The sequence below is a fragment of the Podarcis tiliguerta genome, assembly GCF_965153285.1.
Source record: "Podarcis tiliguerta genome assembly, chromosome: 2".
Lineage (NCBI taxonomy): Eukaryota > Metazoa > Chordata > Lepidosauria > Squamata > Lacertidae > Podarcis > Podarcis tiliguerta.
The window spans coordinates 87,189,462-87,214,822 of NC_139535.1; the positions used below are offsets into that span (position 1 = coordinate 87,189,462).

At 44.1% G+C, this 25,361-nt stretch overlaps 1 protein-coding gene and 1 long non-coding RNA gene across 3 annotated transcripts in view; one reads left to right on the forward strand and one right to left on the reverse strand.

Moving 5' to 3' along the window:
* LOC310672578 overlaps positions 1–25,361 on the reverse strand; it is a 194,691-nt gene that overhangs the window by 72,344 nt on the left and 96,986 nt on the right. The window lies entirely within an intron of this gene.
* The window catches only part of CYGB (cytoglobin), a 50,850-nt gene continuing 40,697 nt past the window's right edge, over positions 15,209–25,361 (forward strand). The window contains exon 1 of one of the 2 annotated variants that reach the window (XM_083429979.1): positions 15,209–15,933. In XM_083429979.1, coding sequence (XP_083286105.1) covers positions 15,791–15,933 — 143 coding nt within the window. In that variant the 5' untranslated portion in view covers positions 15,209–15,790. The remainder of the gene's footprint in view (positions 15,934–25,361) is intronic. The other variant, XM_083429980.1, reaches the window with a different exon arrangement.

Below are 25,361 nucleotides of genomic sequence, written 5' to 3' on the forward strand. Positions count from 1 at the left end.
AACAAACAAACCAGCTTTACTCTCCACACTACACAACACATTCTATTCTCCCCTCCTCTAATACCAACCCCCTACACACACACACACACACACACACATGCACATTTTAATCTGCAAATCCTTCTGGTGCTGTGCCAGCCAGCTGATCTTTTAGACGCTGTTTCACTGCCTTTCCTTGCCTCTTCCTTTTGCCTGGCACCTGCTGTTGTGATTCCCCACAAGGCCATGGACCCTTGCTCTTCCCACACCGACATTGTATCCCTCACATTGCTGCCTGTATCCCCAAAACAAACACTCCTGGAAGAAGAAGCTGAACGAAAAACCAACAAGTCTTCAGAGAAAGGACAAAACACTCAATAATCTGGTATTTTCTGGCACTGCCAATCTACAGCCCCATGACAGGAAAATACGAATACAGTGGTACCTCGGGTTACATACGCTTCAGGTTACATACGCTTCAGGTTACAGACTCTGCTAACCCAGAAATAGTACCCCAGGTTAAGAACTTTGCTTCAGGATGAGAACAGAAATCGTGCGGCTGCAGCAGGAGGCCCCATTAACTAAAGTGGTGCTTCAGGTAAAGAACAGTTTCAGGTTAAGAACAGACCTCCGGAAAGAATTAAGTACTTAACCCGAGGTACCACTGTACTCCTATCAATGTGGCTTACAGGGCGCTCAGATTAAATCACAGGCAGAAACATGCTGCTCACTTGCTTTCCCATGCCTCCAAAGGACCAAATGCTTGCAAGCTTTGTTTTTTCATTGTCTTGTATAGAAGGGGTTTTTGATCTGCATCCCTCTGCCCCCTTCTTTCTTACCTTCTTTCTCAGCACCCTGTTCTGCCCTCCTAGTTTCTCTTGCACTGCTCCTTATTTCCAGGACCCTCACCAGTTCTCTCAATTCAGAAGAACCAGCTACCTTCTCATTCAATTAGACTCTGAATGCATACAAAATAAACACATTGACTCTTTACAGTAGTAGTAACTGAGGATAATGCAATAAATTTAGCAGTGCTGAATAAATCAACCTTTGGAGTGGGACAGAAAACCACTGTCCTTATTCAGATCCAAATGAATAGAAGTGAACTTCTTGATGAGTTGCAATTCAGCAGATTCTTGCTGTAGCTGCTCTTTCAAGTTCCTTAGTTCAAGGATGACCACCTTAAGGGGAGAAGCAGAGCGATCTGGTAGGATGACATGTTCCCCTACTGGCTTCTGAATATTACCATTTCTGATGTCAGATTTGTGCTCTTTTAGACTTTTATGTAGGTACAGTGGTACCTCGGGTTAAGTACTTAATTCGTTCCGGAGGACCGTTCTTAACCTGAAACTGTTCTTAACCTGAAGCACCACTTTAGCTAATGGAGCCTCCCTCTGCCGCCGTGCTGCCAGAGCACAATTTCTGTTCTCATCCTGAAGCAAAGTTCTTAACCCAAGGTACTATTTCTGGGTTAGCAGAGTCTGTAACCTGAAGCGTATGTAACCCGAGATACCACTGTACTGGTTTGTTTGTCTTATGTGGAATGCAGAAGGGCATTGCTGACAGTTTGTATATATCATTTTGGAAGGTGACCAGGTGAATGAACCGCTGATGTTGTGGCTGACATTATTAGGTGCTGTATTTGTGATTTCTGAGTACGTGTGAGGACACTATTTGCATCTGGGTCTATATGTATTTGTGTGTCTGTTACATGATCTGTTTTTACTGGTGAGCAGCTATTTACATTTAGGAGGCCATATTGAAATAAGGACCAGCCTAGGTCGGAGAGAGACAAGTATCAAATGGGCTTTAGATCCTTGATGATTTCAGCTAGGCACTGTAGATGACATGTTCTCTTCTAGATCTGTCCTCAACTAGATTATTCCTGGTATCAGTAGGGTCTGGTTGATCAAGTACTTGGATTGATCCCATTCAATCTCTCACCATCCACCCACATTGAGACAAATTATTGGTATTATTTGGGTTGTGGGTCAGTTTGGGTGGACTTACATTAAAAACTAAAGTTTCAATGGACGTGTGTGTGTGTGTGTGAGAGAGAGAGAGAGAGAGAGAGAGAGAGAGAGATCTATTTCTTGGTTCTAATCCATAGCAGGGTTTGGGAATATATGCTTGTGGGTTGACTATGCAGTTTCGCATGCCGTGTGGTGCCTGGGTTCCTGACAATCCTGCGTTTTCCTTACGTATGGTTTTAATAATAACAATCAAAATCGCAGGAACTAAAAGAACAAGGTATTGGAGGGGCAGAGGTGGGTTGCTGGAGATGGGTTAGAATGAAATTAAAGCCCATCACCTCTCCTGCTCTTAGCTGGACATTTTAGAGAGACAGAGATGGGCTTCTATATTTCTGTCTCGTTGACATTCCGTAAACTTAACTTTATGAAACACTTTTGAGCCTGGATAGAGAGCATATCAATTCCAAACAGGCTTGACTGACACAGAGGCACCCCGAGTTCAAAGGCGCACAATGTGAGCCGCCTAGCTAATGCTGCCTGCACTAGACCTTGAGAGACCAAAAAGCACACGGAAAGCCAGACTTAATGGCTTCTGAAGGGTGTTTTTTTTTTTTGCTTTTAAGATATGAATCAATGGATCTTTATGGGAGCATCAGGTGCATGATCTGAATATGAAGTGAGGCCAGGCTTTGAACCTGAGCGAGGATCCTTGACAGTGTTTGCTTCAAGTGCCAGGGCCAAACACAAGATGACATGAATATGATATTAGCCATCTGGCTTCTCAGAACAACCCCTACCATGTTCAGACCCAATTCATTAAAAAGTAAAGTTTCATTGGGAGGGGGGGAAACACTGGGGGGGGGGAGTGTCAGCTTTCTGCCAAGGTACAGAGCCTGGGAATGGAAATTGCTTATCGTCTTACTGCAGTCAAGCTGGAGCAAGGATGGGGGTCTGGATATCAAATGATCTTCTGACAACACTGTTGTGAAGAGGGAGATTAGGAAAATGCCAAATCCTTGCAGCTGCCCTCCTGCTGCCCCTGCCTCCATCTTCTTCCTTTCAGATAGGGTTGTTTGTTCTCTCCTTGCCCTTTACCTTCTCTAAGAAACCACCCTGGGAGACAGGCACCCAAAAAGAGGGCCCAGAATATGCTTGCTGTTTACAAGGAGGGAGAAAGTTCTGAAAGAGTTTAAAACCCCGCTGGATTTTCAGGTCAACTTGGTGTGCTATCTTAATACAGCACAAACCAGCGTGTCAACACAGTTGATCCTATGTGACTTAAAGAACAAGATGTTTGGCCACTCCTGACCTGGGATGCACTCCTCAAAACGAATTTCTGTTTGTTTTGCCTTGTATTTACTCTGCCTTACAAAGGGGTTCTGTGAAACTCAAATGGAATCAGAGGCAGGAGAACGGCTATTAAAAAATAAACAAGGAAGGTGTTGTATTGTTTTCATTTTCTGATTACTTTTATTTGCTCTATGTGCTTTGAAGCGTTCAATGAAACTTAAGACCCAGCCAGTTTCTCGGGACAAAGGTAAAATAGGGTAAATGCCTGTTCTTGCTGGTGGAAGTTTCTTGCTTAGGAAACAGCAACAGACAGCACTCCTTTCCATTCTCTGCCCAAAACCCCTTTGAATGGTGGTGCCTGACCCACAGTTGCTAATCCAGAAATAAAAGGTGGGCACAGGAAGAAACAGCCTTTGCATTTTTCTGCAGACCCAGACTCTGCAATCATCATCGGAGGCAGAGCCAGATTTACGTATAAACTAAACAAGCTATAGTTTAGGGCCCCACTCTCTTGGGGCCCTCCAAAAATATACTTCTTAATTGTATTTCAGTTCAACAATTACTTTGATAAAATACATCTTGTTATGTGCAAATAGCTTTAGATACCTATTAGGTCCATAAATTACCATATAGCATATATTCAACACAAAAAACAGTGACAATTTGTTGTTGACAAAGGACAGCTGGACATATAAAGGGCCCCGTTACCTTCAGTAGCTTAGGGCCTCATCAAACCTAGATCCGACCCTGATTGGAGGCCCTTCTTTGCGTGCCTCCTCCATAAGAGGTCCAGAGGGTGGCAACACAAGAACAGGGACTTTTCTGAGTTGGCTCCCCATTTGTAGATTGCTCTCCCCAGGGAGGCTCTCCTGGCACTTTCATTGCATATCTTTAGGTGCCAGGCAAAAATGTTCCTCTTGAACCAGGCCTTTGGCTGATTAGCATTCTACATCCTTTTAAATGTGTTTGTGGGAGGGGGGGTTATTGGCTTTTGTTATTGTTATTGTTTTTATAATGTAATTTGTGTTCTCATTTTGTATTTTTATGTTGTGAATTGCCCTGTGATTTTCAGAGGAAGGGCGGTATACAAATGTAAATATGTACATAATGATTGCTGAATAGGGTTCTGTCCCTTTATAACAGATATATGATTAGCAAAAATCTAACAGGTTTTCTTGCCGTGAGGATACAGCAAAGGGGTATAACTCTTGAATTTTTCATACTGTGGTTAAAGACCCAGAAGATGAGCCAGGGTAAAAAGATGGCAGCTCTCCTTTAACCAGAGACATCAGGTTTAAAAGCAACCTGAGCAGCAAGCAAACCGTGAAGAAACATAGGAGGGAAAGGAGAGCATGAGATAAGAAACGAAAGCAGAGCTCAAGGTCACTTCCAGAAGATGTGTTTATTGATCATTCAACCTGACTCATTTTCACAAAGGGTGTTTCCAGACTGTCACTATTATCAGGTGGGATTCAATTACATACTGGCAAATTCAGGTTGTGATATTATAGTTTACTGGGAGGTCTTTTGCGATGAACCTGCTTCCCCAAAAGATCAGACTTTTTTGATAAGGAAAGTGATGGGGAAATGCATTGCAATGTAGGATAACACTTGCATTAATGCAACACCATCTAACTTTGGGCTTATCCACACTTGTGCTTGTAACTTTTGTGCTCCCATTTACTTTGCATAGTTCACATGGCATTGCCCTCAAACACCACCAGGCTCATTGCTTTACTCATGTAAAATCAGGGCTATGGGATAATCCAGGGGTCAGCAACCTTTTCCAGCCGTGGGCCGGTACACCGTCCCTCAGACCATGTGGTGGGTCAGACTCATAGCTGTCAAGTGTCCCTTATTTGAAGGGACAGTCCCTTATTCCAGCGCCATGTCCCGCTGCTGTCCCTTATTGATGGATGTCCCTTAAATGTCCCTTAAATTTCAAAGGAAGCAGCTCCTCTCCCTCCAACTGTGTTGCTTGGCTGTGTTGCTCACCTAATAAGAAGTCTAAGAACGACTGGGGGGTGGAGCTTGCATGCCTTGTGTGTGGCTAGTTAATGCAAGCTGAGGGGTTTTTTGAATGCTGGATGCCATTTTGTTGCACGTGCTGCTGCAAACTTTGCAGTGCAAAGCCAGGCCGGGGAGCCATCTTAAGTTGAGGCTGCATAGGCCTTGTGGTGCATGTGATTCAGATTCTATTCAGTTGAACCTCTGGTTACAAAGTTGGTTGGACAGTGTTCTCGAAGCTACCAGCATGAGTTTGACCAGACTGCAGGAGGACCGGAAGACTGGAGTGCCCGGAACAGGTGAGGCTGCAGGTCCCTTATTTTGGCTGCTGGTCCCTTATTTTCAAGGCTGCTGGTCCCTTATTTTCAAATCTGTAAGTTGACAGCTATGGTCAGACTATATTTTGAAGGGGGGGGAGAACGAATTCCTATGCCCCACAAATAACCCAGAGATGCATTTTAAATAAAAGGATACATTCTACCCATGTAAAAACACACTGATTCCCGGACCGTCCATGGGCCAGATTTAGAAGGAGATTGGGCCAGATCCGGCCCCTGGGCCTTAGTTTGCCTACCCATGCAATAAGCTGTGGGAAATCAGACTCCAAAATGTCAACTTGATATGTTTCAGTGTTTTGGAGTGGGTGGGTTGATCATCACTTTCTGCTAAGCCCCTTTGGCACACCCATCACTTCCTCAATGCTTTCATTTCCAGCCACGCTCATAAATGCTTCCTGCGCGAGGTGTGTAGCCTTCTATGTGTTTTTTTTCCTTCTGATCCCTCAGATTTGCACAAAGCCAGAAAGGCGCTCCAGCAAATCATATCACCAAATTTCCACCCCAGGTGTTATGCAGCTATCGGAAAAGTATGCGCTGAGAAGTTACAGTTGCTTTCATTTCTTTTCCCATTGCGCTCATAACTTATTTCCTCTGCAATGGAGGAGCATAGCCTTCTGCTTATTTTTTCTCTTTGGATCCCTCAGATTTGCACAAAACCAGAAAACTGCAAAATTGTGTACTGACAAACACACAAGGGAATGCTTACTGGCATGAACAGGAAAAACCAAAGTTACTCCTCATATACAAATTCAAATACACATCGGTGTGGACTGCTCCAGTCTAATTCACATGGGGGAGAAGATTTAACTAATGCTTAGATGTGGACAGGTATCTCACTGCAAAGAAATCAAGATGAATGCTTTCATTAGGCAACCTGAATTTGATGGCATCATCATCATTTATTATTTATACCCCGCCCATCTGGCTGGGCTTCCCCAGCCACTCTGGGCGGCTTCCAACAAAATATTAAAATACCGCAATACATCAAACATTAAAAGCTTTCCTAAACAGGGCTGCCTTCAGATGTCTACTAAAAGTCTGGTAGTTGTTGTTCTCTTTGACATCTGGTGGGAGGGGGTTCCACAGGGAGGGCGCCACTACTGAGAAGGCCCTCTGCCCAGTTCCCTGTAACTTGGCTTCTCGCATGTGCTCGATTTTCCCCTGAGTGACAGTCTGGAATGGCCCCAGAAGTCTGGAGAAGAGAGCTTGTTACAGGTATGCAGCAGGACTGCAATCACCCACAAGCCTATTTCAGCACCTTCTGCAGCAGCGAGCGAAAATGGAGGTTGTCCTGTAATGCACTTGATCTTTTACTATTGTGCTAAAGCTGGAAGGCGCTCTTGTCTGCTTCCAAAGCAGTTTGAAACTGACAAGACTCTGATCCCTTTGCTCCCTGACAAGCAGCAGGTCAGGCTCCTGTCATTTCCAATCCACTCTAGGCTCAACCTTGGCAGAATACGCTCGGGTTGCTTTTAAAAGGGGCAAGACGTGGAAGCCAGAGACGGAAAGCGGGCAGGGAGGCGGAGGGAGGAATACAGGGAAATGGAGATGAGAGACGAGGGGAATGGAGAGTGACAGAAACAGGCAGGGGGCCTTAATTAAAAACCCATAGAAAGGAACAAGTGAGACAAATAGGGAAAGAAGATAAACTAGGCAGCAAAGGGGAAGTTAACAAAAACACAGAGGAAGCATTCCAGGGGAAAGAAAACTAACAAGATGGACTGGTGGGTGAAGAACCAGAGTCGAAATGGGCATTAGTGCATCTGTCCTTTCCTTGCCAAGTCTGACAGACGGACACCTGTGTGTATATTCTCAGGTACACATTCTCGCCTCATGTCCTTTTTGCCCACTGTCTCCCTCCCCTCCTCAATCTCACTGAACAGAGCGAGCAGGACCAAAACAAACCCAGTTGTGGAAGTAAACTTCAAATGAGGTTATAGATGAATCAATCCTGATGCTGTTTTATCAGTGTGCCTCATCGGTGCCTTGTATCTAGCAGAGTGCATGTCCAGGCTATGCCAAACACATACAAAGCAGGCAGGCTGCTGCTCTGTCGCTTCCTCGCCAAAACTCCACAGAGAGAGCCAACTTTCCATCACTCTGATGGTCTCATATCCTTCATCCACCGAGGGGTTCTTAACAGTTGTGGAAACTCTGCTTTGTCGCCAGGGACATCCAGTTGTTTCCCAGAAGCACCTGTAGTTCTTTCCAGGTGTGGCTTTTACACACAACGGGGTTCCTGTGAAAAATGAAATTGAAATGGACTGTGGATTCAATAGTCGTGCCAGGGCACAATGGCCCATACTGCTGTAGTTATTATGAGGCATTACAAAGAATGCAAATAAAGCCTCTTAAAATAGTTTGTAAAACAATATTTTGGGTTTCGATTCTCAGTGTTTTTCTGAACTGGAAATGGAGCCTAACCTTTCCATTCCCTCCAGTAATTTCTAAAGTTGTGGGTCCCCTTCCTGGAATCACTTAAATTTTGAACGGCACTGTTTCTCTCAGATTTCAGGACTTGCTGTGCTTTTGTAATAATGGCTTTCCTTACAAATATCCAAGTAGAGCACAGATGGAGGCAACCCTCAGATATTCTTAAAAGGCAACAGATTTGTTATCCCATGACAGATTCCCCAGGAAGAGGCTCTGCACCGTGCAATAGCTTCCATTCTTCAACTAACTCACCAATCTCTCTCTTTCTCTGCATCTGTCTGCTCTTGTCTGGCATTATCCCTCGTCATGATAAACAATAATGTGAAGGAGAGTGTGGGGCCCTGCCCACTGCCGCCCCCTTCTAAGGACAAAGCTATCTGTAGAGGGCATCTGATCTACCACTGAGATACTGCATAGGATCTATCCATTTATTAGGAAACCCACCCTGATATATTCAGCACAGCTCTCTTCTCCCCCTTATGCAGTTGCTCAGTCAGTAGAGCATGAGACTCCTAATCTCAGGGTTGTGAGTTCAAGCCCCATGTTCGGCAAAAGATTCCTGCATTGCAGGGGATTGGGCAAGATGACCCTCCTGGTCCCTTCCAACTCAACCCAAAATAATTCTATGATTCATTACAAAATAGGATCCCTGCCTCCTTCCAGTGTGAGAGAGCCAGCGTGGTGTAGTGGTTAAGAGCGGTAGTCTCGTAATCTGGTGAACCGGGTTCGCGTCTCCGCTCCTCCACATGCAGCTGCTGGGTGACCTTGGGCTAGTCACACTTCTCTGAAGTCTCTCAGCCCCACTCACCTCACAGAGTGTTTGTTGTGGGGGAGGAAGGGAAAGGAGAACGTTAGCTGCTTTGAGACTCCTTCGGGTAGTGATAAAGCGGGATATCAAATCCAAACTTCTTCTTCTTCTTCCAAACTGCTCCCTTTAGCTTGGCTGTGTCCTCTTCCAATGGCTTTCCTGTTCAAAACACTGAAGGGAGATCTGTGTGTATTGAGAAACCATCTCCCAGCAACTAGCTCTGATGAAGAGGCAGCAACAAAACTCCCTAACAAAGGAATGGGCAGCCAGTCATAATGCCATGTTCATAGAGTTGCAAAATCATAGAGTTGCAAGGAATCCCGGGGGTCATCTAGTCCAACTTCTTGCAATGCAGGAATCTCAACTAAAGCATCCATGACAGATGGCCATCCATCCTCCCATGAAAGAGAGTCCACAACCACAGGAGGGAGCCTGTTCCACTGTTGAACAGCTCTTGCTGTCAGAAAGTTCTTGCTGCTGTTTAGTTGGAATCTCCTTCCTTGTAACGTGAATCCATTGGTTTGAGTCCTACCCTCCAAATGCCCTTTCCTTGGCATTCACATCTCCTCATTTGGCTGTCTGGCCCAAGTGACTGTTTAGAACATCAACAGATCTTACTGTGGACATACCTACGTATATTTGCACAATATTTGTTGAGGAAAGTAGAGCCCAATAATATAAAGTGTTCATCTCAAATGTTTCTTTGATACTCACAGCAGAAACTAGTCTCACTTGAAATTGTCTTACAGTGGTACCTTGGTTTGCAACCGCTTTGGATTACAACTGCTTTGGATTACAACCACTTCAAGCCCAGAAGTGAGTGTCCCTTTTTTTTTTGGATTACAACCCATTTTGGGGGGATTACAGTGATACCTCGGGTTAAGTACTTAATTCGTTCCAGAGGTCCGTTCTTAACCTTAAACTGTTCTTAACCTGAAGCACCATTTTAGCTAATGGGGCCTCCTGCTGCTGCTGCACCACTGGAGCACCATTTCTGTTCTCATCCTGAAGCAAAGTTCTTAACCCGAGGTACTATTTCTGGGTTAGCAGAGTCTGTAACCTGAAGCGTATGTAAACTGAAGCATATGTAACCCGAGGTACCACTGTACAACCAATTTTTTGGGGGAGGCCCCATTGGCGAAAGCTCACCGTGGGTTACAACCTGTTTTGGTTTACAAGCAGACTTCTGGAACGGATTATGGTTGTAAACCAAGATACCACTGAATTTCCATTTTGAAAGAGAACGATATTAATAAAGGTATTAATCCTGTTCAGGAAAGTACCCAGCTACCAGCTGATTCTCCTTTAGTCAGCTTGAGAGCTAAACTTATATCCACAACTTGCAATCTGATTTATTAAATCACTTTAGGGTTCAATATGTGCCCTTAATACTTTTTCAACACAAATTTCTAAAGGTGGAACTAGTGCACATCTTCTAAAATTCTGAGAAATCATTTCCAATATTTTGTTTGCCAAGATCCTCTGTCATTGATCTGTTCAATCACAGGTGTCAGTTGACCCTCCTGTTTTTAAAGTGATACCGTTAGGTGTCAGTTGACCCTCCTGTTTTTAAAGTGATAGGACGCGGGTGGCGCTGTGGGTAAAAGCCTCAGCGCCTAGGGCTTGCCGATCAAAAGGTCGGCGGTTCGAATCCCCGCGGCGGGGTGCGCTCCCATTGTTCGGTCCCAGCGCCTGCCAACCTAGCAGTTCGAAAGCACTCCCGGGTGCAAGTAGATAAATAGGGACCGCTTACTAGCGGGAAGGTAAACGGCGTTTCCGTGTGCGGCTCTGGCTTACCAGAGTAGTGATGTCACACTGGCCACGTGACCCGGAAGTGTCTCCGGACAGCGCTGGCCCCCGGCCTCTTGAGTGAGATGGGCGCACAACCCTGGAGTCTGTCAAGACTGGCCCGTACGGGCAGGGGTACCTTTACCTTTACCGTTACTAATGTTAACTCAAAAAGAAAAGGTTGCCAAGTTGGCCCACAAGGAAAATTCCAAAATTCACATGTTAGCAATGTCTTAAGTAAGCCAGCCAAAATGTTACAAAATATAGTGTGCAAGTTCTAGAGTTATCCAGATTTCTTCCTTGGGCTAGATGGTAAACATAACGACAGAGAGGAGTGAGGAGAAAAGTTGGCTGATGTTGAAGCTATGGGTGGAGTGCCCTGTTTTGTTTACCATCTATCCTGATAAAGAATTCAGGAGAACTTGAATCATCACATGCTATCTTATAACATTTTGGTTGGCCTGATAAAATTAACGCCTAAATGTGGATTTTTAGAATTGCTAATAATGTTGTCACAGGGTTCATTCTGTGCAAATCATCTACTCATAGCTTGTGTCAACTTGCACTTTTGAATATTGGCCCAAGTGGCCTTTTGTTCAAACAGCTGTTGACTGTGGCTTGATATGAGGAAAGAGGTACAACTGGTAATATTTGCCAGCAACAATATCCTACAAGTGAAGAGAAAATTTCTTTCAAAAGTGATCTCTGATTTCATTAAGTCTCCTGAAAGTCTGTCAGTTGCCATGAGAGCACTGGCAGGAGCACCCATCCAAAACAATTAGTGCTTCATTTTGCATGCATTTTGTTGCTGCAGTGTTGGCAAATAATGATGGCACTCTCCACCCCCTCATTGTAAGGGGCAACTTACACTGAGTATGTGCAACCTCCTCTCTCTGCCTCCCTCCCCATATAGTTGCTTCAGTTCCCATTGCAAGGCATCTATTCCTCCTACTAAAGTTTGAGAAATAAAAGTTTTCCCACAGCCCTCTGGAGCATAAGAAATGCTTTTGCTCTATTGTCATGGCAATCAACTGCATGAAGGATTTCCTCAATTATTTCCTATCACCCTGGATTTGCCTGGGCTTTCATAGAACGCCCAGCCTCTTGTGCTCTTTCCTCCTCCGTTGGATCAAATTTTGCTGGCTGGGTAATCCCACAGACTCATTTGTTAAACCTTGTGTTTCCAAGATGTCACTTTAATTCTTTAAGACCGTCTTGCTCTCTGTGTGTGTCTCTCTGTTTGTGTGGTGGTGGTGCAGAGAGAATATCTCATATCATTCATTTCTCAAACTCACCAAAGCCTCACCTGCATTTGCTGGTGGTTGTTTAAAGACAGAGATTTATGCTTTGATCTGAAAGGTTATTTGAAAGATGCTGTTTCCCCCAGGTTCTTTCCCCATCCAGTTTCTCATTGACTGATTCCGTTCTCAATAGGCCCTCCCTGGACCCCAAGGTTGTGGACAGCTGCCACCCTGTTGCAAATATCCTTTAGCTGATTCAAGGTGATTGAGAGGGTGGTGGCTGGCCAGTTGCGGGGATGTCCGGCTGGATGAGCCCATTCCTATCTGGCCTCATGCCTCAGCACAGAGCTGAAACAGCTTCAGGTACCCTGATGGGTGACCTTTGGTAGGAGACAGCAGGTGGTGCTGTGGTCTAAACCACTGAGCCTCTTGGGCTTGCCAATCAGAAGGTAGGCAGTTCGAATCCCTGCGACGGGGTGAGCTCCCATTGCTCTGCTCTTCTGCCAACCTAGCAGTTCGAAAGAATGGCAGTGCAAGTAGATAAATAAGTACCATTGTGGCGGGAAGGTAAACGGTGTTTCCGTGCACTCCGGCACTCTGTGTGCCAGTAGTGGTTAAGTCATGCTGACCACATGACCTGGAAAGCTGTCTGTGGACAAACACCTACTCCCTTGGCCTGAAAAGCGAGATGAGCGCAACACCCTATAGTCACCTTGGGCTGGACTTAACCATCCGGGGCTCCTTTACCTTACCTGGTGGGGAGACAACTACGCTGTTGATCTTGGAAAACCTCTTGAAGATGATAGGTACCAATAACCATGGTATTCTCCTAGGGAAAGTCTCAATGAGTTGGGAGCACTCCTACGTACTGGACTTCTGCCAGAGAGTAGCTTGGGAGGACTTTGGCTTGACCACTTGGCAGTCCTGCTGTGGGGTCCTGCCAGGTTCCATCACCCCCCAGTCCCCCATGCTATTTAATATCTATGCAGAACCACTGAAAGGAGACACCCAGGGATTTGGAGTGTGGTTTCACCAGTACTGTAGACACATTACTCCCAGCTTTATCTTTGCATCTGAATCAGGATAAGCTGGGCAGCTGCTGAACCAGAGCCTGGAGGCTAGAGGAAGACCAACAAACTGAGACTGGGTCCTACTAAGACAGAGGTTCTGTGGGTAGGTTTCCAAATCCAGGAACTGGAGAGACAGCCTGTTCTGGGTGGGGTATTGGGGGTAGTGCTCCCCTTGAATGAAAAGGTGTATAGCTTGGAGGTTCTCCTCAAATCTAAATGGACACCAAAAGTCTAGTGGTTCCCCCAGTGTATTTATCTCAAAAGCCGGTGTTCCACAGTTTCGTTCTGTGAAAATAAAATAAAATAATTGCTAAGATAGCCATAGTGGGCTGGAGAACACATTTCAAGGTTGGTAGTGCCTCCTTACAATTGTGGCGACTAAAAACGTAAAATGGTACAATCTAGGTTTCCTGATTCTTGGGCTTAATTTATTTTATTTTTTATTATAAGCAATAGATATAGGTCACCTCTGTTTTTTAAAACTATTATAGTTTTATTGTAAGATACTTATCTTGATAGAAGAACTTCCCGGGTCGTTCATTTTATGGGTCAAATTCATCATCTAAGGAAGCAAATGGGATTATCTCCACACCCCTTTAATTTAGCAAGGTTTGTGATTTTATTCAAAGTTATGCTGTTGGGAATTAGAAAGTGTACACAATGGGAGAAAGCCAGATTGAATTCAATAGGGTTTAACTTCTTGAGTAAACATGCTTAGAATGGTACTGGGAATGAACATGTAGATTTCGTCCACACAACAGTCCTGTAAATTGGAAAGGGTGAGAGATAGTGAGACCCCTGTTAGTCTTGAGAAGGGATTTGAACCTGCTTTCCACTCCAGAATGCTGCCTGCCTTTCCTTGTAGAGCCATGCAACTAATATTTAGTCAAACATCAGATTATCCAAAATATGAACAGTCAACTCCTGAACATCCTTCACTGGCAGTCTTTTGCTCAGTAAATTCATATTTGTTTCACACAGCATGATATTAGTCCTTTAAAATGGTTTTCTAGTTACTAGGATAGCAGGCCTTCGAAACAGCATAACCCACTACTCAGAAGTAAGTCCCAGTGGACTCAATGAGACTTACTCCCAGGTAAGTGTGAATAGAATTGCAACCTAAATTGCTGTGTTTTGTACCTGAGAAATGCAATCCTTCCTCCAGATGACATTCATCTCTGTTTTGACTGCTGTGTGGTAAGAATATTTGAATGCCCTAAGTACACATTGAATATTGTGACAATCACTAGTGATGGGATTATGCCACAATATTTTTAAGTGTTTGTTACATTTATACATCAACTTTCCTCTAAGGAGCTCAAGATTGTGTACATAATTCTCCTCCCTATTTTATCCTCACAACAACCCTGTGAGGTAGGTTAGGCTGAGAGAAAGCTACTTGCCCAAGGTCACCAAGTGGAGATTTGAACCCAGGTCTCCCAGAACCCACTCTAACACTAAACCACACTGACTCTCTTTAAGGTGCCACAAGACTCTCGGTTGTTTTTGCTGCAAAAGACTAGCATGGTGTTGTAACTATCCTTTTTGGGAGGGTTTTGTTTTTGCACCTTTTCTATCTATTTCTTTCCAACTTCTGATGTATTGTCTATTCCTACACACTTGCAAGGGGACTGAACACCACTATTTTTACCTCAAATGAGTTGAAATGTCACACATGCAGGCTGAATTAAACCAAAAAAATCTACACAGCATTTTCACCATCACCAAACAGCGGAAATGTTTGTCCTTGCTTCTAAACCCACTCTCCCACCCTTGCCTGGAAACCACTCCCCATGCTTTCCAATCTTTATTATTATTATTATTATTATTATTATTATTATTATTAAAGTCAATAAGTGAATCCGCAAATATGTTTTCCTCACACGTGCTTAAAATCAGATTATTCCTCCGATATCTGATTCACAGTTTAGATGAAGGCAGGGAAATATTTTATAATTAGAAACATTTCCTTGGAAGCCGGGTATAATTCAGATTCTGTGGAAGATAAACATTTATTTAATAGCGCCTTCTCCCAGCCCCAGCCCCTTCAAAAAAGACACAGGGTAGCAAGGATTTTTGCTGCTGTTGATAAAAACAATCTCCTAAGGAATATGGTGGGAATCAGAAAGCTCTATCTCAGCTGAGCCAGCTGTTGGGATAAGTTTAACTGCTCACTTCAGATGCTCCATTTTCTCTGAGCTGTTTACAAACGGTGAAGGATGAAAAAAAAAGGAGAAATCTCAAGTCATAAAATACTCAAAACAGGAGAATTTGACACTGAAGAGCACCTCTCTCTCTCTCTCTCTCTCTCTCTCTCTCTCTCTCTCACACACACACACACACACACACACACACTGAAGAGGAGGAGGAGGAGGGAGAGGGAGGGCGGGGGGAGGAGAGAGAAAAGTGAGCTCACGTTGACACATTGGTAAAAAGGCTGGTCTTGCAATGCCTTTGAATATTTTACTTTTTGTCAGTTTCCCTTCAGAGTCATACACGCACACACACAAACACACACACACACGCTGAGCTGAAGTGAACCACAGCAAGGGGCTGCACTGGAAGATCTGAAATCTGATCACACACACTCTCTCTCTCCCCCTGATTATCTCTTATTACATACCTCTCTTTCTATATAGACAGACACACATACAGAGAGAGAGAGAGTGAGAGGAAGCCAGGAACAGTATCAGCCACACCACCCACAAACAGAACACCTTATCTCTTTTTGCTGGATACACACACACACACCCGCACGCACACACTCACAAAAAGGACACACACACACGGAGAGAAAGAGAGACTCTCACAAACCCCTCTCTTTCCTCCTGGCTTCCCTGGAAGATTTTGCTGGCTGTTTTTCATGGAGAAAGTCCAAGGAGAAATGGAGATTGAGAGATGGGAAAGAAGCGAAGAGATGTCAGACGCAGAGAAAAAGGTGATTCAGGAGACATGGAGCAGAGTCTACGCCAACTGCGAGGACGTTGGGGTCTCCGTACTGATCAGGTATTTACAATGGCACACAAGAAGCCAAAAAATAAATAAATATGCAAGCAAAATCGATCAAGGGCTGGATGGCAGCAACTGTTTCCCTCCAGTTGATCAGTTCTGGCTGGGAATGATTTCACTGCCTTTTTGATTTCAAGATACCAGAGAAGGGGAAATAGCAGAAGGAATGCCTCTGTTGCTGTAGTTGATGAGAATCAATATTTCAGCCAGAAAAGTCATCTTATCCTTGTGGGTGCAAAGGGGAGGGGGGAGGGTCGAAGGAAGGGATTCTGTTCTGTGGTTCTGATTTAGCTTTTTGCTAATGGAATTAAGCATACACCAGATTCCTGGGTGAAATAAAGCAACTTGCGAGCCAAGATAAATCCGAAACAAGGCTGCCGAAGCTTGTCAGTACCATCTGCTCATCAGCTGGGGTGCAATGTCAGTATAAAAGATAATGCTGAACTTGTCTCCTGGGGCTGGCATGAAGGTTGCCGGTCCAGAGGGATGGAGGTCCAGGAACACCTAAATGCAAGGTGGCTGCACAATATTGTGAATGGTTACACAGCAGAGGATATTGAGAGTCACAGAAATCTATCCGAAAGGCAGGTGTGTTTATATGGGGCTATCCAGGTGGAACGAAGCATAGGTTTAAAACAGATGTGGGTTCTCACCAGCCAAGCCATGAAAACCGTTCATTTGTATTTAGCTTATTTTACTCCTATGCACTTCAGTGAGAAACCCTATTTGTAAATAGCCCCCAGGTAAGTGTCATGTGGTTTGTGGCTTTCCCCCAGCTATAATGTCTCTTCAGTGTTATTTCCATAAGTGGCCTTGTTTTGTTATTCTGAAACTGCCCAGGACTCTCTTGGGCATGTCACAAATGCACAAAGAGAGAGAGAGAGAGAGAGAGAGAGAGAGAGAGAGAGAAATCATTGCAGGTAAGAAGGGAAATCAGGCCTGAGATGCTGGTTAGAGACGGGAGGCAACAGCAACAAGCAATTTTGGAGCTAATTGAAAATGCCTCTTTGGGCTTGGATTCAGAACTCCCTCATCAAAACACAGCAGGGGCACCAATATTTTCTCCTCCTTGAGGCCTGTAATAGTTTGGCTTGGGGGAGAGAGTTAAGTGGGGAAGTGATACAGGGGGAATGATTAACCCCCTCTTGCAACACTGTGTTCCAGTCTAATTCAAGGCCTCTCATGGCTGCTTTTAAGTTTAAAAAGGCAAGCATTGGGAGATCCAATCATAGATCTGCCATATCACGTGTAGGTAAGTGAACCTGCCTCCAGAGATAGTCACTCACCCACCCATTTATCATACTGATTCGCTCTAACCCTGCTGTCTTCTGAGCTGCTTGAAATGTTTGCAGAACTTCTTAAAGGAGTAGTCTTGTAATTAATTGACTTGAGCTTGATGAAGAATGAGGAAGATTTTAGACCTTTGCCCGACAGCTACGCATATCTATTCAATATGTGTGCTGATGTTTCCTTTTCACCTTTCCCCTCCTTTAAAGTTTCCTATCAGAGTTTTTCTGTAGGAAACTGGAGATGATGTTAGAATAGTCCTTCGCTAAAAAAAACACCCTCCAAGGTCTACAATCTTTTGCAGAGATAAACGGTGTCATTGCAATTGACCAAATGGGATAAAAACAGAACTGCATCCCAAACCTTTACGCAAGTTCTCTTTGAAGCAAAATACCCATATATCCAGAAATGGCTCCCTTGAATTCACACAGAATTACCCTTTTCTATTTACTTATCATAAAAATAAATACATTATGCAAGTTACATTGTTTGAAACAAAGCATATCCCTTCATATCCATGACATGAAAAGTTTTGCCTGCTAAATACCTTAAGTTAAATGCACTGTTGATGCTTATATAAAATGCTGATGGTTTTATTATGTGACCTGGCCTGAGACCCCTGGGTATAGGGTGATATATAAATTCTAATAATAATAATAACATAGCTAACATTTACAAAATCTACAGCTTCACAAAATAGAAAAACTGCCCTATTTTTGTTTTTGTTTTTTCACCCTGGTGAAAGAAAGCCTAATTTCTCCCCTACAGCAAACCCTCCAGACCCACTTCACACACCAACTTGACGCCATGCCCTGGTGGAATTCTCGGGTCCCTGGCTACTTGTTGATGCCTTCTGATTCCTGATGGTGATGAAGATGATCACCAGGACAGCAGCCGAGACCCCCAAAGTAGTTCCCACAGTGAGCCCCACATGGGCAGGTTTCTCCCAGGCCAAGACCAGTGGCTTCGGCAGGCCAGCAAGCTCCATGTGGCAGTCTCTGACCTGGGGGTCAATGCTGACCCAGGCATGGTAGGCCCTGTCAGAATTGGGAGCAATGTCCCTGGATAAAGGGCTGTTCTCCACGGCCTCCACATCCTTCCTCCAGGTGGTGTCGATCTCTTTAGGGGTTTGGCAGATGAGGGATTTCCACCCGGAAGTTCCTGCTGTGTCACCTTCCCCACTGGGGGCTCTGTCCTGAGCAGAACCTCCTTCCCATAGTCCAAGTATTTCTGCAGCCACTCAACGCAGGTCTCCTCCAGGTAGCCCTTCCTGTACTTGTTAGTGGCAAACTCTGTATCCAAGGACCTCTTGGTGATCTGGGCCTCCATATCAGCTGACGTCCAGGTGAGGGTGTCCTTGTCAGAGCTGATGAAACCCCCCACCCCCCCGTCATGGGCACACTGTCAAATCTCTCTTTTGCCCCCATCTCGCCTCAGCCGTACATGAGCTGCAGAGTGTGGAACCCTTTGCTCTGGTTGTAACTATTCCACAAATTCTCCAGGCTGGCTTTGAACCACAACTCCCAGCCATACAACATTTGGGTATATCTTTCCCAGTACTGGGCATCATCCTTCTCCATTTCTTGCCAATTATTTTTTGTTGATTTTCCATTAAGCCGCTCTGAGCCCAGCCTTGGCTGGGGAGGGCAGGCTATAAATAAAAATTATTATTATTATTATTATTATTATTATTATTATTATTAAAAATTGCCATCAAATTAATACAAATTTAATACAAATTTAAAAGCTGACTTCCCACCCCTCCCAGATGTTCCTTCTTTTTCCCTCCGTCCATTGCTGCTCCAAGCACATTAGCTTTTCCAACTTTCATTTCATCATTCAATAAAATTAAACCCAATCATATTTCAAGACTATTTCATCTCCCATCTCCCTTCACATCAGCTGTACAAGTACCAATTTCTGCGAAGACGCTTATATATTATTATAACCTATCCGCAAAATAATCAGGTAGAGCAGATCCTTTTTTATCTGTCTATAATAATCATTAATCAATAATTTAAAACCATTTCCCTCTGATAACCTCTCGGGTAGAGCTCTCCCTGAGAAAAACAAAATCCTACTCTCTCTTTTTAAACAACCTTTCCACTTTTTGCATCCGGGGCACTGCAAGCTTTTTCCTCTTGTGTATCGCTGTCATAGTAAGCAATGGGTTGGTCATCCATATATGCCATAGTGGGCATACATGGTGCAGCCCATGGCAAGGTTCTGACGCAGGAGTGTAAAAAGTACACCTGAGGTGGGAGGAAGAGACAGCACAGTGCAGTGCAGCAGCAGCAATAGGATCGAGGAGGGCCAGCAGTGGCCTTGCATCTCAACAAAATGGAATGTGTGTGTGTGTGTGTGTGTCTAGCAGTGTCGTTCTTAACCCTCTTGCTGTGCCGTTGTCCAGGGTCCAAGGTTCTGGGCTGCTGACTCGCTGACTCACAGCCTCAGGTTCCCACCTTATGAAAACACCAAGCACACTCAGATTACAGGAAGATATATTTGCCCATTCATACATACCAGTATATCCCATACTGGTAGCAGAAAATGACATGCCAGCTTTTTAATTTACACAGATTCCTGGGTATGCATAACAGCTATCTTTCAAACATGGAATCACTGAATTGTAAAGTTGGGAGGGGCTGCCAGGGTCATCTAGTCCAACCACTTGCAATGCCGGAATATTTTGCCCAATGTGGGGCTCGAACCCACAACCCTGACATTAAGAGTCTCATGCTCTACCAATTTGGGGCTATGATCCATAGGTCATAAAATACATAACACTATCTTCTGGGGCAACCTAACAACAGTAGGGCAGACCCAGTATTCCATTTCCAAATTCCTAGATTCTGGATTCCTAGATTCTTATCAGGCAGCTGGTTTTCACTGACCTGAAGTCAGTTACAGCAGCAGCAGGTCAACTTTATATTTCAATATGGCAGGTCAACATTAAATGCAGATCCATGTGTGACAGACGGCAAAGGAAGCAATACAGATCCCCTCTGGCCACGAGAAGTGTGGTTTGTGGTGGAGTGCAAAACCGAAGCATATGCTCATAGTAAAGATGTCAGATTACCCGTTTGCCATGTGCAAGGAGCAGCGAGAAAGAGTAAATGCAGCTGCCCTGTGGAGAGCAAAAACACTGAGCTCCCCTTAAAGGCTCTTTCAAAGGAACAGTGGAGGGAATGCTAGGAAATGTGTGGAACCTCTGTTCTTTTTCTCCTCCCCATGCTAGATCTGAGCCAGTATTTCTCCCTGAACATTTTCCACAAATAAGGATGGAGAATTTTGAGAGGTCGTTTGTGTGCACCTTGAAGACCTCATGCTCTCAGTTGCCTAGAGAAAGTATCGGTAGTATCTTAGATATTCTTAGTTGGTCTCTAAGGTGCTACTGGAAGGAATTTTTTTATATATTCTTGCTTTTCTGAATTACTTCTAACTTCCCTTTTTCCTCCTTTTGAAAAAAACCATCATGCAAACAAGGGCACTTTATAGAGTGAGCCGACACATGTGGATGCGCAGATACATGTGCCAGTTGTGCAATTTCCATTCCATGTTGCTGATATGCCTCGAATCATAAGCGCATGTGAGAAACCATAAGCGCATATGAGAAGGAAATCAAAGGTGGGTCGGCAAGCAAACACATGCACCTGGTTCATCCTGGAAAGTACGAGCCATACGTGGGGGAAAAAAACATTGTTTTGCTTGTTTGTGATTCATAACCCATATATGGCCCAATCCTGGTCTAGCTGCATGTAGTTACACGTAACTAGTTGAGCTATTTGTGTATCGGAATGCGTATCAGAATGCAGCGTTGATAGATATTTGTACCCAGATGCTCATTCGGCCTCTTGTGTTTCCCCTCTCCATTGAACATCCATATGCCAATTATTTAGGCATACTCCCCCCACAGGAAAGTAAAGAAGATAAAATGCCACACCAGGAAGGTCCAGGATTAGTGTCCACACCAGTGGCACAACGATATCCGCATGAGAAATTGAATATGGCAGATTGCTGCAGTGTCCCTACCTCTTCAGATTTGCTGTTATACCAAACCAATGGCAATTAGATTCATAATGCACGTACAGGTAACAGTTGATACCTGTAGAGAATTGACAGTGGAGTCGTTGAGTGCCTGTACAAAACAGCTTCAAAATGTTATTACAACTTAGCTGAGGAAGTCGGAGAAAAGGAATAACGGTACAAAAGAATGAGCCATGGAGCTGGAAGACAGAAGCATTGTCGCGTACCTTGCTTCTTACAGCGCTCAAGCTGAAATTTCCAAGCAGGGGTCCACACGACAGCGTTTTAAGAAAGATTAAGTGATCATCAACTGCTGTTCGTGATATCGCTCAACAGATCTAAACATCACTTAGTGGGGAAAGGAGAAGGAACAAAAATTTGCGTCAGGGGATAATCTGCTCTTAGTTTAGATTTCTCAGATATAGAAGAGGAGCTTTAAAAAATAATTTTCTCCTTTACTTCTCACAAGACTAACTCCTACATACAGCAGCAATGTTATTTCTGGGTCATTGTGTCAACAGGAAAACCATTCCTAACTAGAAACCAATAGTCAGGAAAGAAGGATTTTTTGCTTTCCAGTGTACGGCTAGGTGCTAAATGCGGCAATGTGACAGAGCAGAGAGATGTTTGGGTGCTCAGCCACAACATTTGAGCTGAACCAGTACTCCTCAGCCAAGCTTACCTCGCAAGACTTGTACCTTTGACACTGAAAAACACAGTAGAAATGGCTCAAAATATAATAAATCCTGCTAAAAACAGATACGTTTTCTCAAGTTTGAGAGACCTACAATCCAATTCCAAATATAGTTATTGTTACAAAGTGAGGCCCATTAATTCCAAGTGACAGAATTCTAAGAAAGCTGAAGTTGTGTGTGTTCCACAACTAAGGCCAACCATTTTAACGGTTTCTTCAGGAATCTCTGTGTGTGCATCTTGATCTTGCGAATGCATTCAGCGTGATTCCAGAACAGACCACTATCCAAGTGTTAAGGTGTCTTCACAATTCAAGGCTTCCAAACCCTGGCTGAAGCACAGACTGAACATATGATGAGCCATGCACAATATCAGGGTACACCTGAATATTTGCCAAATGGCAACTGCAAAAGATCCGTCTTCTGGTTGGTTTGGGGTGGGGAGAACCGTTACCTCTGCTGATCAAATGCTGTACAGTGGTACCTCTGGTTACATACTTAATTCGTTCCAGGGTCCATTCTTAATCTGAAACGGTTCTTAACCTGAAGCACCACTTTAGCTAATGGGGCCTCCTGCTGCTGCCGCGCGATTTCTGTTCTCATCCTGAAGCAAAGTTCTTAACCTGAGGTACTATTTCTGGGTTAGCGGAGTCTTTAACCTGAAGCATATGTAACCTGAAGTGTATGTAACCCGAGGTACCACTGTAGTTTGATACTGAAGGGCTTTTTCATCTAGCTGAAGAAGGCTGAGCAAGCAGGGATTCCAATGCAGCCCTCACAACCAGTCAAAAACATCTCAAGGTATACACTGAGCTGGCCCTGCCAGGTAGCAGTGTGAAGAAACCTGCTTCTGGTGGCATCGTGAATGTCTGTATGTGTGCACACTGGATAATAGATGAAGGCAGGAATTGATGTGTGAATGGTGCAGCAAGGCTTTTTATAATGTTGGCGCTGCAGGAACAGGGCCTCCACTTCAAGTAGGAAAATGCCACACTATGGCACTGGGCATGGCTACTATCTATAAAACATTTAGACTGGCAGTAGTCCCGTTGCCTTGCACATCTTTCTTGGGTAGTAAATCAGCACCAGTTAAAAACACGCCTATTTGCCCAGGCTTTTCATGAGTATTGAGTTAAGGTACCAGATTTTATTCCCCGCTGTATACTTTTGCTTGAGGGGGAGGTTTAATTGGATGCTTTTAATTGTTGCATTTAAGATTTTTATTGATGGTTTCATGTTGTAATCTGCTCTGAGATCAATCTGATGAAAGGCGGGGTTATAAACTGAACATATAAATAATAATAATAATACTACCACTACTACTACTAATAATAGTAGTACAGTAAAATATATTAACACATGAATTGTGTTCTGTCACCATGTTCAATGAATTCACAATACTATTAATATTATTAAACAGTATTTCAGTCTGAATGGTCCTAATAAACTAATACTTGGATGAAAACGTAGGTTGATATCTTTAGACTAGTTGCTCTGAAGTAAAGCTAGATAGGGATTACGCCAGAGCAAACAACTTGGAAGAGTACAGTGGCCTTCAAAAACAACCTTCAGAATAGATGAAGGCAGGAATTGATGTGTGAATGGTGCAGCAAGGCCATTCAGTCTACAGACTGAAAAGAATACATCTGGCAATGTAACCAATATATCTTTCCATGAAATTTAACAAAAGCCTGCTGCCAAACAGCACTGTTTGTTTGCAAGGGAAAACAAGGTAGGGTGAAGTGATCCTACCATGCATTGATGGCCTCCTGTTTCACTGTTGGCAAGATGGGAGATGTTGCTGGAGCCAGTTTTTCTCTCCTTCCTTCGCGCGGACAATGGGAGGGAACAAAATATGCCAGACCCAGGGCGGGTGTACAGCTGTGCACTTTCTGTGGGCACATCAAGGAAACGAAGAGGCTTTGGATGAGATGTGTCTGCACTCACCCCCGGCATGCATCTTTCCTCCAACTCCGCTAGCAACACGTTGCCGGCAGAACATCTATGCCAGCACAGGGGATTTCCGGCGGAATAGCTGTTGTCCTGCTGGCATACCTTCATCTCTGCCGGTGGAGCAGTGCTCATGCCACAATGCTAAGGGCCCTGAACTGGCTTTATAGAGAGTACAGGGTCGCACGCTCAGTGTGTTAAGTCAGGCTCACTTCGTAATTCTACTTCTTGCGCATGGAAGCAGCAGAGACACTTCTTACCAAAGAGCTTGTAGAGAATAATGGAAAAGAAATAAACAATAAGCAGATGTTGTCTTATTAACCAGTGCTTCCTATAACATGTTAACACTGATAAAAATCCTAAGAACACAAACGACTGACATGGCCATCCACATACAGTGGTACCTTGGTTCTCAAACTTAATCCGTTCCGGGAGTCCGTTTGACTCCTGAAACTGTTCGAAGACCAAGGTGCGGCTTCCGATTGGCTGCAGCAGCTTCCTGCACCCAAGCGGAAGCTACTTCAGACATTCGGCTTCCAAAAAATGTTTGCAAACCAGAACACTCACTTTCAGGTTTGCAGCGTTCGGGAGCCAATTTGTTCGGCAACTAAGGTGTTCGAGAACCAAGGTACCACTGTAGTAAGTTTATAGCAGTTCTAAATCAGGCACTATTCTTTTCATTGTTTGTTGAAGTTGCTTTCAGTGTTCCACTTTTGCCCACCTCCGGAAAATGTCTTGCAGGCATCCATGCGACTGAGAAAATCTCTTCTTTTTCTCTCTCACCCTTTCTCTTTCCAAACTTTATTTACTTGGCATTCCTGCTTTTCGTACTGCCTTGAAATCCTCCCACCCATCACTCACACTATGAAAGGACTGGACTAGGGTATTATACCTATAGTCACTGGCCTAGTTAGCACACCACAGTAAACCATAGTTACTATTTTATCATCCACACACCAAGCTGGATCATTTTCCCTCCCCACTTGCTCTGGGGAGGAATGAAGCACGATCCCTCACTTATTGTTGTCTCTCAACAAACTTTGACTGCAGATTGAAGTTTGTTTGGAGCAAAACAAATCACAATCCCTAGTTCAGACATAAAGCCAAGTCAGGGATCATGGCTTGTTTTCCCACAGCATAAGCCAGGGGGAACACAGTAGAGCGAAGTGGGAGCAATTTACTTGTTCATGGCAGGTTTCTGCATTGCCAGGGGTTGGACTAGATGACCCTCAGGGTCCTTCCCAACTCTACAGTTCTGTGTTTCTGTGAACGAGCTCACTGAATGCATCTTGACTCTTGATGTTCATGAATTCATTGGAATACTTTCAGTAACATCCCAAACTCCTGCTTTTTACAGATGTAATTTTAAATGAAAAAAGAGCTGCACGATATATTATTTTAGAAGGACATTGGTTGGAATTATTTTATATCAACTAGAAACAGAATTGGTACTGTGGCGTAAATGGGAAG